At 39.0% G+C, this 20,320-nt stretch overlaps 1 protein-coding gene across 8 annotated transcripts in view; it reads left to right on the top strand.

Annotated features, from left to right (window-relative positions):
* SETD2 (SET domain containing 2, histone lysine methyltransferase) overlaps nucleotides 1-20,320 on the top strand; it is a 125,957-nt gene that overhangs the window by 19,914 nt on the left and 85,723 nt on the right. For 7 of the 8 annotated variants that reach the window (XR_010413369.1, XR_010413370.1, XR_010413371.1 and 4 more), the window contains 2 exons: nucleotides 13,502-13,541; nucleotides 15,298-19,667. Coding sequence is in view for 5 of the 8 variants with exons in the window: in XM_064596875.1 (XP_064452945.1) it covers nucleotides 13,502-13,541; nucleotides 15,298-19,667 (4,410 nt within the window). In the remaining 3 variants the exon portion in view is untranslated. Of the gene's footprint in view, nucleotides 1-13,501; nucleotides 13,542-15,297; nucleotides 19,668-20,320 lie in introns of those variants that run through there. The other variant, XM_045862551.3, reaches the window with a different exon arrangement.

A 20,320-nucleotide genomic window follows, 5' to 3' on the forward strand; every position in this document is an offset into this window, starting at 1 on the left:
CCAGCTTTTTATTGATTACCTATTGCATCATGTCAGGGGATACATATCAGGTTGTCTTATTTTAGTGATAGCAAAATTAACCAGTGGATTATGGTGTAGTCATTCTGATCCATCTATTACAAAGTTCCCCATCAACCTTTCACCTACTGATTTTAGCTGCCATTGATGATTGTTGAATTTATTAGAATTCTACTGATTGTGCTGAAATACAGTTCATATGAGAAAGATAGGAAAAATACTGAGTTCTTTTCCTTTGTCAGTTTTCAGATAATGAGTGGATGTCCTATTGGCAATCTAACCTCCAAAGGTGATCAGTGGGGACTTATTTTTTTTATGAGTTTATATATTTGTTGTACTTTGATACATCACACTCACTTTTTGTTCTTAATGTTGCTCAAATTGCCTCATTTTTGTCCAGTGGAAATCTTTTCAGATTGGCTTCTATGACCTTTTACATGATCATGGTAATCTTTGATAAATTCCTTGGCCCTAGCTCATTTATACACTTTTTACCTTAGTCCTGTAGGCAACCATTTCTTCTGTGAACCTTGGTTCCTTTTAGTGAAAATGGTATTTAGAGACCGTAATCTAAATACTAGTCATGCTACTTTTGGCTACTGGGTTGTCAATGCTTAGGCCTTTTCATTGGACAGTTAAGATATATGTATTTTTTAGGAAAAAAAAAACTTCAGTTCATACAGATTTTTCTTTTTCTTTTTTTTTTTTAAGATTTTTATTTATTTATTTGACAGAGAGAGATACAGTGAGAGAGGGAACACAAGCAGGGGGAGTGGGAGAGGGAGAAGCAGGCTCCCTGCTGAGCAGGGAGCCCAATGCGGGGCTTGATCCCCGGACCTGGGATCATGGCCTGAGCTGAAGGCAAATGCTTAACGACTGAGCCACCCAGGTGCCCCACATACAGATTTTTCCAATTCATATTGAAGAGTTTTTATTTTAAAACTTATATTACTTTTATGTTGAAAATCTTAGTTCCTAATGACATTAATGGAATAACTTATTTGCTTTATCTATTTATATATGGCAGGTTTTTTTTTGTTTTTTTTTTTTGACAGATAGTGAGAGCAGGAGCACAGCAGGGGGAGTGGTAGACGGAGAAGCAGGCTTCCTGCTGAGCAGGGAGCCCGATGCGGGGCTGGATCCCAGGACCCTGGGATCATGACCTGAGCCGAAGGCAGACGCTTAACGACTGAGCCACCCAGGTGCCCCTGTAAATGACAGTTTTGATAAGACTACTAACAGCTTAAGATTTGTTTTTTTACCCTCAGGATATATTTCAGTAGGGTGTTTGTAGTCAAAATAGTTTAGTTTAGCTTTTCTTTGTGTTTGTGCCAATCACCAATTTGGAATAGTTTTTTATAGTTTGAGTTTCTAGAAATTATTATTTTTTTTACTTTCTCATTTTTTAAAAAATGCAAGGTTTTACATGTTTCCAAAGTTACTACAATAAAAGAATGTTCAAAGAGGAATAACTTTCATCCCTGTTCTCCTTTAACCATTTCCTTTAATATGTAATCATTATGTTTAATTATTGAGTCTTCCATTTTCTATTTTGAAAATAGAAGCATACAAAACACACAGTTTTGTGTCTTGCTGTTTCATTTAACAATATATTCTGGAGATCATACCAGAGCAGTATACAGAGCTCTTCATCATTGCTTTGTCTGCTATATACTGCTTCACTGAATGGATGTACCAGAGTTATTCATCCGCTCTTGATGAACGTTTAGCCTAGTTCCAGTCTTTTGCTCACATGGATAACCTTTGCATTTTATTTTAACTTTCATTTTCTATGCATGAAATGGTGAGGGACGTGTATTCAGTGCATTGTAATTCACAATAATCTTACTTTAGCATTGGCTTTGCCTTGTAAGAATAAGTGTTTCAGCATTTGTTTGTTTTGACTTGTGCCTGTGTTGGTGGACTACCTTTCTCTTTCATACCTCGAACATTAATTTGCTATTTTTGGGAAAATGCTTAAACTTTACAACAATCAGAAAATAAATGATGGCTGTTTTATTGTGTTTAAACTGTTGTTCCTGAAGAAAACTGAGTTTCCCTCTCTCTCTCTCTTTTTTTTTTTTTAAACTGAGTTTCATTCCTCTTCAGTGTGTTTTGATTTTGCTGTGGAGGTAATTTATTCTAGGAACTTTCCGAGTTGCTGTATTCATTGTTTTATCAAAATAAAATCCAACCCGTGTAGATTTTTTTATAGTTATAACAGAAACAAGCTTGCTTGTGAAACATGAAAGAATGAAATTATTTTCAGAAGCATTTTTAATATTAACACCAAAGAAAGCAGGTATTTATGGAAGAGAAAGATCCTGAATTATTATCTTTGTGTATAAAAAGAGAAACGTGTTCTATCTCATGTGTGTAGGTTTTAATCACATCACATGTTTTACTTTCATTGTTTTAACTTTGAAGGTGGGTTTTAAAGAGCTAATTTGCATCAGAGTCTATAACCACATGAAGGAACTGACCACCATCTATCTATTTTCATGTTTCTGTTTAATGTGGTTAAGCAAAAGTAGGACTAGAAGGCTGGCATAAGTATTCAGTCTGGTAAAATACAGGGTAGGTACAGCTTTTTAAACATTCACTACTTTATATCCTACAGTCTGTCGGTAGGTAGCCATCTCCCTCAGACTCTTGGTATTCCACATTGCTTTCAGTTGAGTATTTCTTCATAGAAGAATCTAGTCTGAAGTTTGGGGGGGGGTGGGGGAAACTCACAAACCTAGTGATTTCTTGCATACAGTTTGGGAGTTTCTTTAGACACAAGATCATCAGGACTGTTACCTTTTTTTTTTTTTTTTTTAAGATTTTATTTATTTATTTGACAGAGACAGAGACAGCGAGAGCAGGAACACAAGCAGGGGGAGTGGGAGAGGGAGAAGCAGGCTTCTCGCCGAGCCGGGAGCCCGATGTGGGACTCGATCCCAGGACCCTGGGATCATGACCTGAGCCGAAGGCAGTCGCTTAACCAACTGAGCCACCCAGGCGCCCAGGACTGTTACTCTTTATTTCATGATATAGCCCCTTCTGTTGCTAGGCAGATAATTTACTAGAACACTGAGTATGTTTCTCTGAAACTTTTTGCCCTTTGCTCCCAGTTCTGTGTAACAGCTAATAAATATTTGATTTTGAGCAAGGGCTCTGCAGTCAAAAAGCCTGGATACTTTGCTCTGTCACTTTGCTAGCCATGACTTTAGGTTTCTTCATTTTCAAAATGGGAATACAAATAGTATATACCCTTCATAGGTTTGAGGATTGCAGATGAACTAGATGTATGTAAAGCATTTAACCTAGTATCCCCAAAATAGAAAATATTCTGTTAGCTGCTGTTAGTGGTGATGGTGGTCTAGTAATGGGGGCTGTAAGACAATAGTACAATGTGACCAGCTCACTAAGAACTTACCCTCAACTCTTTCTGTTGTGATTCATTGGCTGGTACTAAAACTGAATTTCAGCATTTACACATTTCTGTCTTTTGAACGTTATTTGGTAATGGGTATCCCCTTCCCACATCTACCCAATGAGGAAAATAAAACAGGTAATTTAAGAGATTTAACTCTCAGTAGTAAATAAAAATAGTGAAACTCAATTTGTATATAATAGGCCCTCAAATGTTCAAATTAGATCACCACACATCCTAATTTATGGGTTTTGGAAAAAGCAGATTGCTTGAAGGGGAGAACATAATTCATTTATGCAGGTGTTCATGCAAACCGATTTGGAAGACAAATTTAGAAACATTTCAGGTAAATATGTAATGTTTTTTTAAAAAAAAAATTTTTTTTTTAAAGATTTTATTTATTTATTTGAGACAGAGAGAATGAGAGAGACAGAGAGCACATGAGGGGGGGAGGGTCAGAGGGAGAAGCAGGCTCCCTGCTGAGCAGGGAGCCCGATGCGGGACTCGATCCCGGGACTCCGGGATCATGACCTGAGCCGAAGGCAGTCGCTTAACCAACTGAGCCACCCAGGCGCCCAGGTAAATATGTAATTGTTAACATTTGGGATGATATTCTTACCTTTCCTCACTGATTGTGGAACTCTACAAGGATACATTTGAGATCATCTGTGTTTGTTTACAAAGTGATTGGTTGTTTAAAGAAAATAAGTTATTACCTTTACTCACTATCATATGTAGACACTATATTAAAATAAAGTTTCAACTCTTGGCGTATGTTATTGAATGGTTAATGGGTATGACACTGTGGGAGAGAGCTGTTATTTTGATCCATATATGTCAGAGGTAGTGTTTGGATCAAATTATTTCCTCAGAATATTCTTGCCTGTAATTTTAATAACATTTCATTAATTTTTTTTCTAGATTTAATCTGTATATATGAGCCTCTCTCAGGAGCTCTGTGTATGTTTGAGATACTATGCTAGTTGAAGATGTGGACTTAAAGCAAGTGAGAAATAGTGCTTCTGTTTTTCAGGTCCATTGGTACTGGTTCAGGTTAGTGTATTCATCCCAAAGTGCTTTGCCTGAAGTTCCAGGCCTTTCATAAAAAGCACGATGGTATTCATGGCTTTATTGTCTACATAAATCATATATATTTCTCATGGATGTTTAATTCACTTGTTCTCTTGGGTCCTATGTTTTGGATGAGAGAATATGGCAGATGTTATAAATTAATTTATGGCCTGTATGGCTTGTTTTTTCCTACAGGTCACTTTTTAGGTGTTTCCTTCTTTTCCTTTGCTTGGAGAATTGCTTGAAATGAGAAAGTTAAAACATGATATTATTGTTAAGGAATTTTTTTGATTCAAAAAGTAATGAGGGTGCCTGGGTGGCTCAGTCGCGTCTGCCTTCAGCTCAGGTCGTGATCCTAGCTAGGGTCCTGGGATCGAGTCCCACATTGGGCTCTCTGCTTGGCGGGAAGCCTGCTTCTCCTTCCCCCACTCCCCCTGCTTGTGTTTCCTCTCTCTCTGTGTCTCTCTCTGTCAAATAAATAAATAAAATCTTAAAAAAAAAAGTAATGAGAATTTATGCCAGGAATGGGAATGGTCAACCCATGGAGATTACACGATAAGAGCAAGATGTTGCCTTTGTCTCTTTGTAACTTACACCCTAGTTGGGAAGGCAGAAACAGTAAATAGAAGTCAAGGTTGTATGTGATTGTCAATCTGCGAAGTACATGGTGTAGGGGTTGAGTTTAGTAGTAGTGTCTGGAATGGTAAGGAAAGGGATAGCAATAGGCAGTACAGTACTGAGTACAGTACTAGGTAGTTGCCAAGTAAATGGAAGTGAGACCGAAGTGGCTGAGGGGACTAAGATGGGTTTGGGGGGTGGGGTGGTGATATATGTGTATGGAGGCTGGGAGAGAGGGAGGAGGATGGTAGAATGAAGAGCAGTATGAAAAATTACTTGAAGTCAAGACTGATCTATGTTTGAATTTGGAGGAGACCATCTTAACCATTGAAATTCCTTCTGGGGATTAGTGTAAAGCAAGCTTAGCTAGATGGGAAAGTGGGAATGATGTCAGATATTTATTGAGTACTTCCTTTGTTCTGAGTAGTGTTTTTGGCATTTAAATGCCACTGTCAGGGTGCCTGGGTGGCTCAGTCAGTTAAGCGCCTGCCTTTGGCTCAGGTCATGATCCCAGGTCCTGGGATTGAGCCCCTTCAGGCTCCCTCCTCAGCTGGGAGTCTGTTCCTCCCTCTCCCTCTGCCCACTCCCACTTGTGCTCTCTCACGCACATACTCTCTCTCAAATAAATAAAATATTTTTAAAAATGAAATAAATGTTGCTGTCAACAAGATAGACCAAGCACCTGCCCCAAAGGAGCTTGTTTCTAGTGGAAGGAAACAGGCACTACATTAAAAGAAAAGAGGGACACCTGCGTGGCTCAGTCGGTTAAGCGGCTGCCTTCAGCTCAGGTCATGATCCCAGGGTCCTGGGATCAAGTTCCTCATTGGGCTTCTTGTTCGGTGGGGAGCCTGCTTCTCCCTCTGCCTGCTCTGCTTGCTGCTCCCCCTGCTTGTGCTCTCTTCTCTGACAAATAAATAAAATCTTTAAAAAGAAAAAAAAATCCTATATTGATAAATGCTAGGAATAAAATAAGGAATAAAATGAGATAGAGTGATGGGGGAATCTTGGAGATAATATTTGAGCTGTCATCCTGTAATTGAGAAGGAGCAATCTGTTGAAGATCTAGGGGAATGGTATTCTAAGAAGGCACCTTCAGGTGAAAAGGCCAGAAATTAGTTTGGAATGTTTGAGGTACAGAAAGAGGGCTTATATGGCTAGAACGTAGGGAATGAGGAAGGATTGTGAAAAGAGAGGTAAGGTCAGAAAGAGAGAGTAAGCAGGTATGTGCCATGATCTGATTTATGCTTTTGAAAGATCATCTGGCCGTTATGTAAATTTATGATGTGTGTAGTAATCATTATAATTGGTGTGTACACATATGGAATAATCATCATTAGCTCCATTTTGACAATGTTACATTTGAGATACATGTGAGATATTCAGATAGAGATGTCCAGTGAGCACTTGGTAAATAAGTGCAGAGTGGTTGGATTTGGAGATGGGGGAGTCGCCAGTCTATAGATGATACTGAAAATCATGAGTCTAGATGAGATGAGGTAAGAGGGAAAAGAGTAAATGGAGAAGAAGGAAGGCCAAGGAGGGATCAAGTTTTGGGGTACTCCAACTTAAAGACATCTGGTAGAGTAGGAAGAGCCAACAAATAAGATTAGGGAAGGAGTAGCCAGTGAGGGCAGGAGGAAAACAGGAGAATGTGGTCCCCAAAAAGAAACTGACCATTGTCTTTTAAGATGTTGATCCTTAGTGAGAACCCCACCTCTACCCCTGCTTTTTTTTTTAAGGTGTATCTCTAAAGCTGTTTGAGAATGAAGAAAAAGAGAAACAGACACTGGTGATAGAGGAAAGGAAAGAAATAGGAAATGGGAGTCTTTGAGAAGGCAAGGGGATGGGGCATTGAGTAAAGCAATGAGATCACCAATTGAGAGTGGTCAGGGTGATGGTAGTGATGGAGATTTGGGGCAGGGGGATGTGTGAAACAGGCATCTAGGAGAATAAGAAAGGGAATGGAGTGGCACAAGTCATAGAGTGTGTAAATGGTAGAGACAGGCAGGATTTCAACATAGGAGTCATCAAAGTTTGATCTTTTTGCTCTGTTACATTGGCATCCTAATACAGTATTAAATACTAAAGAAGGTGTGCTTTCATGAAGGACAATCAGGAAAGTGAGATGAGGTTGAACCAAAAAAAAAAGGAAAATTAAAAAGAAAGCCCCTCATTAGCCTTCTCGTATATGGCAGTTATTACTTATTACCTTGTATTGTGGTTATTTGGTATACCTCTATGCCATATTATTCCAAGTAAAGGATGAAATTCTGTGAACTTGACATCTTGCCCTAATAGAGTAACACTGCCTTCAGAAGGATACACCCTTAAATAATTGTTAAACAAATAGTCTTGTGATTGATATGATTTCTGATATTTGTAGTTAATAGTGTTTCCTTTCTAAAATAAGTCATTGGGCAATCCATCAATGTGGTTGTGTGCTGTTGAAGAACATGTTGTGATGTAGTCTCCACATTTGCCTTAAGCTTACCTAACTCATGGTAGTTAGTGAGGACATCTCTTTCCTACAAAAACCTTGGCCTACAGAAGGATTAACACAGTTTGTTGAGAAGAGGTTTGCAGAAGTGTATGACCATAGGTCAAGTTTGAACTAGGTAGATCTGATCTTTTGTAATAAAAGTTTTACTTATGGGGTGCCTGGGTGGCTCAGTCGTTAAGCGTCTGCCTTCGGCTCAGGTCATGATCCCAGGGTCCTGGGATCGAGCCCCGTGTCGGGCTCCCTGCTCGGCGAGAAGCCTGCTTCTCCCTCTCCCACTCCCCCTGCTTGTGTTCCTGCTCTCGCTATCTCTCTCTCTGTCAAATAAATAAATAAAATCTTTTAAAAAAAAATTTTACTTATGAAGACTTTCTCCCTGATGTATTACTTTTCCGTATCATTGAATATCTGAGGCATTTAAAGTTTTAAATGTATGACACTCTAAGTGCCTAAAAGTGTCAAAACATGCATGACTTCAGTGCATTCATTCTGACTTCTTTTTCCACAACAGATGTTTTTGTTTGTACTTGTTGGGGAGCAGGTCACAGACGTAGAAACCTAAAATGGAAACAAATGGGGTGGGGGGAGAAGGACTAAAGCTGTGAAATTCCATTTCTTTCCTAATGGTGTAGATAATCACTTAAGTACTTAAGAAGGTCTCTCTGCCAGTGTTTCTCCATGACCCTTCCTTGGGACTGGGTACACACAGCAAGTTACCTTTCTTCCAGACAGCTCAGAGTACTACCTGAGCGTACCGCTGGGCAAGGATATGTTACAAGCAGTGTTGGGAAATACTCTTCAGATTGTCGTTGGTGGCTTCCTTCCTTTTGTTATCAACAGTTCTCTTGTCTTATCTCTTGAGTTTTCAGTTCTTCACAATACCCTGTGTCCAAAACTTCAGTCTAGTATGGAGTGTTGTTTTTATGTAGCTTATTCTCATCACTGCCTTCCATAATATGATTTTGGAAAATTTAGAGGTAGTGTTTCTCTAGCTGAGGCTCTAGGATCTCTGAGTCCACATAGCCTTTTTCTTACAAATTGTTAAGGGGTGGAGATTTTGTGAGGGTATTTAAAAGTTTTTCATGTTTGATTATCTTAGGTTGAAAAAACAATTTTTAGCTTTGAAATAATTTCAGACTTACTGAATGGTCAAAAATAATACAGAGATTTCCCTATATACCTACTTCACCCCAGTGTGAACATTTTACCATTTATCATTCTTTCTACACACACACACACACACACACACACACACACATTACTTTTTTTTCCTGAAATGTTTGATAGTTATAGTCATGATGCCTTTTATCCCCATATCTTCCAATGTGTATTTTCTAAAAACAAAGGTGTCCTCTTATATAATCACTGTAGTTATCAATTTTGAGAAATTAACATTGATACAATACTACTTTCTAACCCACACACCTTAAAAATTATTTTGACTAGTTTGAAGTTCTAAAATTTATTTCACTTGAAAACTACCATTTTTCAGTGGTAATTTTCAAGTAAGATAAATTTTAGTATACTAATTTTAGATTCTTAAGTCAGTGTTCTTAAATTGAGATCTAGCCTTTGATATCTGACAATTTTTTGTCTCTTTAAAAAAGGCCCATATATCACTTAAATGTGAGAAACACTGACCTAGAGCATTTGAGGAGTATATGAGTTTTAGTAAGAAATCTTTATAAAGATTCATTCCCACCTCATCTTTAAAGTCTTAAAATCAAGATAAAGTAATAAATGCTGCTTCTGATTTGTGTTCAGGGGATTCAGTAAACTGAAGGCCTGGAATGAGACCTTCTAGGACCTCACTTTTAGCTTTATATCTAGGACAGGAATTCTGTCTCATTTGAGGTAAGTTCTCATCCAGATTCTTCTTAAACATTTCTTTTTTTTTTTTTTTAAAGATTTTATTTATTTATTTGACAGAGAGAGACACAGCGAGAGAGGGAACACAAGCAGGGGGAGTGGGAGAGGGAGAAGCAGGCTTCCCGCCGAGCAGGGAGCCCGATGCGGGGCTCGATCCCAGGACCCTGGGATCATGAGCTGAGCCGAAGGCAGACGCTTAACGACTGAGCCACCCAGGCGCCCCTTTCTTAAACATTTCTGATGACAAGGAAACTTCAGTGTCCTGTACAGTGACACATTCTAGTTGCAGATACCTCATATCTGATTTTTATAAATCAGTAAGAAAGACCAACAACTCAGTTGATTGGCAAAGGACCTGAAAAAGCACTTCCCAGCAAAAAGAAAATACCAATGACTTATAAACATGAAAAGGTATTATGATGGTAGAACTAAAAATGAAGCTACGTGTATATAGATAGATAGATAGATAGATAGATAGATAGATAGATAGATAGATAGATAATATCTAAGGCTTTAAATGGAGAAAAACAAGATATAAAAAGTATGTTTTCTTGGGTGCCTGGGTGGCTCAGTTGTTTAAGCCACTGCCTTCGGCTCAGGTCATGATCCTGGAGTCCCAGGATCGAGTCCCGCATCGGGCTCCCTGCTCAGCAGGGAATCTGCTTCTCCTTCTGACCCTCCCCACTCTCATGCTCTCTCTATCTCATTCTCTCTCTCAAATAAATAAAATCTTAAAAAAAGTATGTTTTCTTTTGTATATGTGTTTTCTCCTTAAAAAGAGATACATATGCTCATATATGCACACAATTTCTGGAAGGATGTACAGAACTTAATAGTAATTGCCACTAGAGAAAAAGATCTAATTTGAGTTGTGTATCTCTATATTATGAATTTTCTCCCTGAGTGCATGTATTTTTCAAATAAAATTTAAAATGTTCAGACTTAAAATCTGTCATTCTGTACTTCTGTTGGTCACAGGTCCAACTTCTGGAGTTGTGTAAAATAAGATTATCTTCTTAGTTTTCTGATATTTTAAAATAAATCACTATGGTCTTGTAAGTGGTCTTTTTTTCCAGTGTAAATAAAAATACTTCTGTTTGGGACTCCTGGGTGGCTCAGTCAGTTGAGTGTCTGCTTTCGGCTCAGGTCATGATCCCTGGGTCCTGGGATCGAGTCCTGAGTCAGGCTTCTTGCTCAGCAGGGAGCCTGCTCCTCCCTCTGCCTGCAGCTCCCCCTGCTTGTGCTCTCTCGCTCTCTGACAAATAAATAAAATCTTTTAAAAAAATAATACTTCTGGGGCGCCTGGGTGGCTCAGTCATTAAGCGTCTGCCTTCGGCACAGGTCATGATCCCAGGGTCCTGGGATCGAGCCCCGCGTTGGGCTCCCTGCTTAGTGGGAAACCTGCTTCTCCCTCTCATACTCCCCCTGCCTGTGTTCCCTCTCTCGCTGTGTCTCTCTCTGTCAAATAAATAAACAAAATCTTAAAAAAAAGAAAAAAAAATAATACTTCTGTTTAATTGTATCATTTCTTGTGTGACTTGGTATCCAGAATAGATTCCCTTACTATCTAACTGTTTATATTTGTGAATATCCTTGATAAGGCCAAATCTCTCATACCAGGCTTCCCTTTGGAAACTTTAGTGGGTTTTTTTTGTTTTTTTTAAAGATTTTATTTATTTGACAGAGAGAGACACAGCGAGAGAGGGAATACAAGCAGGGGGAGTGGGAGAGGGAGAAGCAGGCTTCCGGCTGAGCAGGGAGCCCAATGCAGGCCTCGATCCCAGGACCCTGGGATCATGACCTGAGCCGAATGCAGATGCTTAACGACTGAGCCACCCAGGTGCCCCTGGAAACTTTAGTTTTTACTAGTGTCCTAACCAGAGAGATCGGGTAGTTAGTTGATTGATTTTAATAATCATGTCATTCATTGGTTCTTTGTACTTGCTATGCCTGTATCTCTTAATTCATTTTCCACATGTGCCCTGTGACCTAGTGGAGATTTGTCACCATGCTGACATGGATTAATTGACATTCTTTAAATATAGTTCTTCAGCAAGCTACAGGTATTTATACTGTACATTTTTGACAGACAACTGGCTTCAGTCTTCCTGTTTTTTCTTCTGTATTAGCTTTTCAAAAGAAGAAATAAGGCCATTCTAGCACGATCTTATGCTAGAGAATTAAATGGCTGTTTTTGCATGCCTCATTATTTTTCATGGCAGGGATACTGGGGACTCTGTCCTCCTAGCTCTGGCTTTCATAGCTTTGTTCCGTCAACCTTCCTTCAACATTATTTTATACTATTTACCAAAACAAGTGTTCTTTTATTAAAAAACATTTGTGACTGATTCTTGCTATTAATTGTGGCCTCACAATTTTGTTTCTTCAAAAAAGGCAGTCTGCTTCAAAAAATGGCAGTCTGCTTCCATGGCCACAGCTGGGTGTTGTCATTTCCTGGAAATGTACCCCATCTCTGGTGCTCTGACCATAATTTCCAGTTCTTTCACCTTACCCTTCTACCTCTCTTTCTGGTTTCCAGCAGATTTATGCTTTAGGGTACCATGCAGACAGGCGTGAACGTTCTTAAATGTACACTGGAAAGGAGAGTACAAATATGAATGACATTCTAAATGCTTGGATGTGTACAGGTACCTTTTATATTCTTGAAACAATTCCACGTGGTACTAATTTAAATCAAATCTAGTAAGTCATAGGTTGCAACACACAACTATCTTATGAACCACTAAGAAAGGAAAAAATGCTGCCAAACTATGATGTTATTAATGGTGTGATGCAGAGGTGTTATATGTGGGAAAAATGTACATTACAGAATTAGTGAAATACAGTTGTTCTAAGATTGCATCTGTGAAGTTTTTAGTGGTTTTGGAGTAGAAAAAAGTGTTTAACCTTGACCTTGATTCACATCTCATCCATATATTGTCAACTCCCCCCCCCCCCCCACTTCATTACTTGGTTTTTGTATGGCTACGTAGACATTGGTGAATGGACTGAATTATGATGGTCAGGCCTACATTTAGAGACAGGGTTTTTGTACATTTCTTTTAAGGGGCATTTAAAACAGATTATTATATTCCAGTCTTGCCATATAGCCCATAGAGTGGTCTGCTTAAAATACTAATCTGGCTATCATAACCTAAAGCCCTTTTGTAGCTTCCCTTTCCCCAGTATGCCTTGGTGCACTGGTATACACCAGACTTTTGGCTTTTGATTCCTCAGTCTCAGGACATAGTGTGGTTAGCTTTGTTAGGACATAACTATGTGCTCAGAGGGCCACATGGCGTGATGTGGAACAGAGTGTATACCTTGTACTCAGCAAAGGGACTGTTGAATGGACACTACAAAGGACTGAGAACACCTGATTCCTAAAATAAAATATATTTCTCCTCATGAGAATCTGGCCTTTGGACCTGGCTACTGCCCCCTACTTCACCTAATTATTGGCTTCTTTCTGCCTTATACTTCATACTCAAGTAATGTTGAACTGTTTATAGTTTTCTTGTACATGTTGTTCTATGTTTTAATCTCTGTGCCTTTGTGGAGAATCTTCCTCTGCCTAGGATCTCCCCATAGGCATATTCTTCAGAAACTACTCTTTTAGGAAGGATTCTTTGCTTTCCTATCTTTCTACTAAACTGAGTTACTAAACTGAGTTATCTCCCTCTTTGCTATTACACTGTGCATATTTCTATCCTTATATATATTTTATTATGTTGGAATTAACTTTTGTAACAAAAGTATATTTTGTATTTACAGGACACTAAGCTTCTTAAGGGCAGGGATTCTGCTTTATTCACCTTTTATTTCACAGTACATGGTGCTATCTTCAATAAATATTTGCTATACTAAATGTAATTGAAACTTTGAAGGAATGGACAGCCCGTAATTGAATACCATGTCGAATAGGTTGTAGGTATCCTAGGTTTTAATAAAAAACAACTTTGGTTTCATTTGGTTTTAAGTATTTATGATTTCTGTTTATTCTTTTGCATGCTTTCTTGGCTGGATGGCAATAGAGAAGAAGAAAATGAGGTAAGTGTAATTTAACTAGTTATTCAGTAATTATTGGATTAAAAACTCAAAATTGATGGGACGCCTGGGTGGCTCAGTTGGTTAAGTATCTGACTCTTGATTTTGGCTCAGGTCATGATCTCAGGGTTGTGAGGTCGAGCCCCGTGTCGGTCTCCGAGCTGGGCATGGACCCTGCTTAAGATTCTCTCTCCCTCTCCCTGCTTTCGTGTGTGTGTTCTCTCTCTCTCTCAAACAAACAAAAAAAAAACCCACAATAACTCAAAATTTAGCTGTTTTTTTTTTTTTTTTTTAAGTTTTTATTTTTTAAGTAATCTCTACACTCAATGTGGGGCTCAAATTCAACAACCCTGAGACCAAGAGTTGCACACTCTACCAACTGCGCCAGCCAAGGCACCCCTAGCTATCATTTTGAATGTGAAATGAAGTAATAGTTTTTGCTGAATTCTTGGATCTGTAGTAACTCATTCCAGTGAGGAACATTTTATATCTCAAGAAAAGGGTATTTAAACTTTGGAGCTTCAAAAGTTTTAGGCAAGGTAGAGGAAACTGGCAGCTCTGGAGACAGTATTTACCTGTTTTTATGTATGGAGCTACCATGTAAGATTTCATTTGACAGGTGGATTCTGTTTCTTAAAAGTATTTGAAGACGACTGCTCTGTGATAATGTGTGAGAAAACATTTACTTTCCCACTTGAATTGTTACTGTATAATGTTGAAAACTGATTTCAGATTTTACCTTATTGAAGGGGAAAACTGTTCTCTTAAACAGCCGAAGTTGATTAAAGAACATCAATTAGAAAATGTTGCAGATGGCCAGTGTACCATCTTTAATTTAGGCTTGAGTGTGTTGCTGTGGATTTTTCTGATGTTCTCTCTACCACCTAGGTTATGCCTTTAACTTCTAAAGCCCACTATTTCCTTTGGTGGTTTGGCAAATAGTGGAGGGAAAAATCTTCTCAAATGTATACTTTGTGGTTCATACTCATACAGTAGGGTTGGACTGTAAATTAGCATGACCTGAGTATGTGGGGCCCAGGCAGAAACAGTGGTAGTGTGCTAGGATGGAGTAATTTACAGGAAGGCAGAAAAGTCTGGTCCTCATTTGCTGACCTCATCTATAAAATAAGATGGGAGACTGCTCTATACCAGTGGTTTTCAAATCTGGAAAGTGCATTGGAATTGCCTCAAATGCTTATTTCCCCAAACCAAACAAAACATACATTCTTGCCTTCCCTTAGGTCTAGTGAATTTCTATTCTTTGGAGTTTTGTTGCAGATCCATATTTTACCAAGCACCTAAGTGATGCTATGTGATGCCAGGATGACTTCTGCTGTTTCTTCTCAGAACAGAGGAACAAACTATTCTCCTCATTGAGTTGTTAGCTATTGCTCTCTAGCTACTTGTCTTTTTGTGTTGTATCTTGAAGTATATAGGATTTTTTTTTTCTTGTTAAAAATTCTGCCTGGAAAAAAAAAAGTTATAAAAATGGATAAATTCTTTGTGTAACAGACAAGAATAGAAAAAATATGGGTAATTGTTGAAACTGGGAGTGGGTACTTAAGGGATTTATTATACTATCCTCTATACTTTTGAGTATGTTTGAAATTTTCTATAATAAAGAAGTGCTTATCTAGCTTAGTGAAATTCATACTGTCCTTAAAAAGGACTTTTCATTTTCCTGACATTTTAAACTGTGATGCTTGTCATTTGAAAGTAACTTATTGTTGTAGTAACTGCGTGTTTTGTTCATTTGTAGGCAAAGATTGAAAATGTGCAGAAAACAGGTTTCATCAAAGGACCGATGTTCAAAGGTGTTGCTTCTAGTCGATTTTTACCCAAAGGCACCAAGACAAAAGTTAATTTGGAGGAACAGGGACGACAGAAGGTGTCTTTCAGCTTCAGCCTTACAAAGAAAACTTTGCAGAACAGGTTTCTGACTGCACTTGGCAACAATGAAAAGCAAAATGATACTCCAAACTCCCCAGCTGGACCTCTTCAAGTAGACTTGACCCCTAAAATTAAAATGGACATTGGAGATACCTTATCTACTACAGAAGAATCTTCCCCACCAAAATCAAGGGTAGAATTGGGCAAAATTCATTTTAAGAAACATCTGCTGCATGTGACATCCAGGCCGCTGCTGACGACTGCCACAGCAGTGGCCTCTCCACCTCCTCCCATAGTACCATTACCAGCAGTCATAGCAGAGTCAACAACTGTAGACTCGCCACCCTCATCTCCCCCTCCACCACCTCCACCTCCCCAGGCCACAGCACCCTCACCACCAGCACCAGTAACAGAGCCAGTGGCCTTGCCACACACACCAGTCCCAGTTCTGATGACAGCACCAGTAGATGTAGCAGTTAGAGCACTGAAGGAACCACCAGTTACAACTGTACCAGAATCTTCAGAAGTGGACACTAAGCAGGATGCTGCTGTATCTAATAGTTCAGGAGAACACATAACTCAAAATTTGAATGAGCAAGTAGATATTCCCTTACAGAAAGAAGATTCCCATATTGGGAAGGAAGAAGAAATTCCAGATAGTTCTAAGAGTAATCTGGGCTCCAAAAAAACAGTTTCTAAGAAGAAATCCTCACAATCTGAAGGCACCTTTCTTGCTTCAGAATCTGATGAAGATTCTGTACGGACTTCCTCAAGTCAAAGATCACATGATTTAAAATTTTCAGCAAGCATTGAAAAGGAAAGAGATTCAAAAAAGAGCTTAGCACCTTTAAAAAGTGAGGATTTAGGGAAATCTTCACGATCTAAAACAGAGAGAGATGATAAATATTTTAGCTACTCAAAACTTGAAAGAGATACTCGGTATATATCTTCTCGATGTAGATCAGAGAGAGAGCGAAGGCGGAGCAGATCTCGTTCTAGATCTGACAGAGGCTCTAGAACTAGTTTATCCTATTCCCGGTCGGAACGATCCCATTATTACGACTCTGATCGTCGCTACCATCGGAGTTCCCCTTATCGAGAGAGGACACGCTATTCTCGGCCATATACAGATAACAGAGCTCGAGAGAGTTCTGACTCAGAAGAGGAGTACAAGAAGACCTACTCAAGGCGCACCTCCTCTCATTCCTTCTCTTACAGAGACCTAAGGACATCATCATCCTATTCTAAATCTGATCGGGACTGCAAAACTGAGTCCTCTTACTTAGAGATGGAGAAGAGAGGAAAGTATTCTTCAAAACTAGAAAGAGAATCCAAAAGGACTTCAGAAAATGAAGCAATGAAAAGATGTTGTTCTCCCCCTAATGAACTGGGATTCCGACGGGGGTCATCCTATTCCAAGCATGATAACAGTGCTTCCCGTTATAAATCTGCCCTTTCAAAATCTGTATCCAAGTCTGATAAATTTAAAAATTCTTTCTGTTGTACAGAATTAAATGAGGAAATCAAACCGTCTCATTCTTTTAATTTACAGGCTCCTTGTTCAAAAGGTAGTGAATTAAGAATGATTAGTAAAATTCCTGAAAGAGAAAAGACTGGGTCTCCATCTCCATCAAATCGATTAAATGATTCACCTACTTTTAAAAAGCTAGATGAATCACTTATTTTTAAATCTGAATTTATAGGACATGATAGCCATGATAGTATTAAGGAATTAGACTCTTTATCTAAAGTGAAGAATGATCAATTAAGAAGTTATTGTCCCATAGAATTAAATATAAATGGATCTCCTGGGGCAGAATCTGATTTGGCAACATTTTGCACTTCTAAAACTGACACTCTTTTGATGTCTTCTGATGATAGTGTGACTGGATCGGAGGTATCCCCTTTGGTCAAAGCATGGAAGCTTCCATCAAATGGATTTCAGAATATTAATAGATGTAAAGAGAAAGACTCGGATGATACTTGCATGCTGCATAGTAAGTCAGGAAGCCCATTTAGAGAAGCAGAACCTCCGGTGTCACCACACCAAGATAAACTCATGTCTTTGCCAGTTATGACTATAGATTATTCTAAAACTGTAATTAAAGAACCAGTTGATATGACAGTTTCTTGCTATAAAACCAAAGATTCAGATATACACTGTACTTCAAATGACAACAACCCTTCTTTGCATCATTCTGAAGCTGAAAAGATTGAGCCTTCAGTTACAAAGATTTCTTCAAATAGCTTTATGAATGTGCATTTGAAATCAAAAACAGTTATATGTGATAATAGAAATCTGACAGATCAGCACTCAAAATTTGCATCTGAGGAATATAAGAGTGTTGGTAGCACTAGCTCAGCTTCTGTTAATCATCTTGATGATTTGTATCAACCTATAGAGAGTTCAGGCATTGCTTCCTCTCTTCCAAGTCTTCCACCAGGAATAAAAGTGGACAGTTTAACTCTCTTGCAATGTGGAGAGAACACATCTCCAGTTTTGGATGCTGTGCTGAAGAGTAAAAGCACCGAGTTTTTAAAGCATGCAGAGAAAGAAACAATAGTAGAAGTAGGTAGCGGCCTGCCTGATTCAGGAAGGGGATTTGCTTCTTGGGAAAATAGGCATAATAATGGGTTATCTGGGAAATGTGTGCAAGAGGCTCAAGAAGAAGGGAATTCCATATTGCCTGATAGAAGAGGAAGAGCAGAAATCTCTTTAGATGAAGAAAGAGGAAGAGGACATGTGCATACTTCTGATGATTCAGAAGTTGTATTTTCTTCTTGTGACTTGAATTTAACCATGGAAGACAGTGATGGTGTAACATATACCTTAAAATGTGACAGTAGTGGGCATGCCTCAGAGATTGTATCCACTGTCCATGAAGATTATTCTGGTTCTTCTGAAAGTTCAAGTGATGAAAGTGACTCTGAAGATACAGATTCTGATGATAGCAGTATCCCAAGAAACCGTCTTCAGTCTGTTGTGGTAGTGCCGAAGAATTCTACTTTGCCCCTGGAAGAAACGAGTCCCTGTTCTTCTCGGAGCAGTCACAGTTACAGACACTATTCTGACCACTGGGAAGAGGAGAGATTGGAGTCAAGGAGACATTCGTATGAGGAAAAATTTGAGAGTGTAGCAAGCAAACCCTGTTCCCAAACCGAGAAGTTCTTCCATCATAAAGGGACAGAGAAGAATCTGGAAATTTCTTTCACACAGCCCAGCAGAAAACAAATAGATAACCACCTGTCTGAAATTGCTCATCCTCAGAGTGATGGGGTTGATAGTACAAGTCATACAGATGTGAAATCTGACTTTCTAGGTCATCCAAATTCTGAGGAAACCACAAAAGCCAAAATAGCTTCTAGGCAGCAAGAAGAGCTGCCAGTTTATTCTTCTGATGATTTTGAAGATGTCCCAAATAAGTCTCGGCAACAGATCACTTTTCCTAACAGGCCAGATAGTAGATTGGGAAAAACAGAGTTGAGTTTTTCTTCCTCTTGTGAGATCTCCCGAGTGGATGGTTTCTGCTCATCAGAAGAGCTCCGAAACCTAGGGTGGGAATTCTCTCAACAAGAAAAGCCTACTACCACATATCAACAGCCTGACAGCAGCTATGGAGCCTGTGGTGGACACAAGTATCAGCAAAGTGCAGAACATTATGGTGGGACACGTAATTACTGGCAAGGCAATGGCTACTGGGATCCAAGATCAGCAGGTAGACCTCCTGGAACTGGGGTTGTGTATGATCGAATTCAAGGACAGGTACCAGATTCCTTAACAGATGACCGTGAGGAGGAGGAGAATTGGGATCAACGTGGAGGATCTCATTTTTCAAGCCAGTCCAGTAAGTTTTTTCTATCCCTCCAGAAGGACAAGGGGTCAGTGCAAGCACCTGAAATAAGCAGCAATTCCATTAAGGACTCTTTAGCTGTGAACGAAAAGAAAGATCTTTCAAAAAACTTAGAAAAAAATGATATGAAAGATAGAGGGCCTCCTAAAAAAAGGAGACAGGAATTGGAGAGTGATTCTGAAAGTGATGGTGAACTTCAGGACAGAAAGAAAGTTCGAGTGGCGGTAGAGCCGCGGGAAACAGCAATGCCCCCAGGCTCAGCACTGGTTGGGCCTTCTTGTGTCATGGAGGACTTCAGGGACCCACAGCGATGGAAGGAATATGCCAAGCAAGGGAAGATGCCCTGTTACTTTGATCTGATTGAAGAAAATGTTTATTTAACAGAAAGGTAAGCTTGCTTAATACTTGTCCAACAAATTTTAACCTCTTTTTGTTAAAAAAAAAATTAGCTTTCAACAGTTCAGAATATGTGAGGTCAATCATATGAAATATAGTAAAATTGAAAAAGTATATACCTATTTAGATTTGATGTCATAGGGTCCTTCCCTCAGTATCCCTTCTCTCATCCCCACCGCCCGGAAGGGGATGTTGAAATTATTTTTTATTTGGGGGGGGGGGGGCGGCTTGTTATCTCTTTGGTTCTGAAAGTATGATTTAGGCCAGCCCTATTTTTCTTAAATTCCTTTTACATGTGTAACTGTGATGAAAAATGAAACAAAATCTCAGCAAAATAGTCTGCTCTTAGAGGAGAAAAAAGTAGTTGTGCTGGATTTTTTTTCCTTTTCAAAAATGCTCAGAATGAAGTATCTTTGAAAGGTACTTTATAAAGCTGGAACTAGACTAGAACACCGTTTTCTGCCTGGTTTTTTAGTCTATTGCTAATAGATTAAATTTGGCAATAGCATAACCACTATTTTAGAATTAAATGGTAAAATGGTTTACTACAGATCCCTAACATGAAATAGGTATAATGAGAATAGGAGTAATGAAAACATATTCCTCCAGAGCAGAGGTTTGCAGCCTGCTTTCTTTCACCCTTCC

Source organism: Mirounga angustirostris, unplaced genomic scaffold (assembly GCF_029215605.1).
Source record: "Mirounga angustirostris isolate CCGP_5_RB_7025 unplaced genomic scaffold, mMirAng1.0.hap1 SCAF_1, whole genome shotgun sequence".
NCBI classification, from domain to species: domain Eukaryota; kingdom Metazoa; phylum Chordata; class Mammalia; order Carnivora; family Phocidae; genus Mirounga; species Mirounga angustirostris.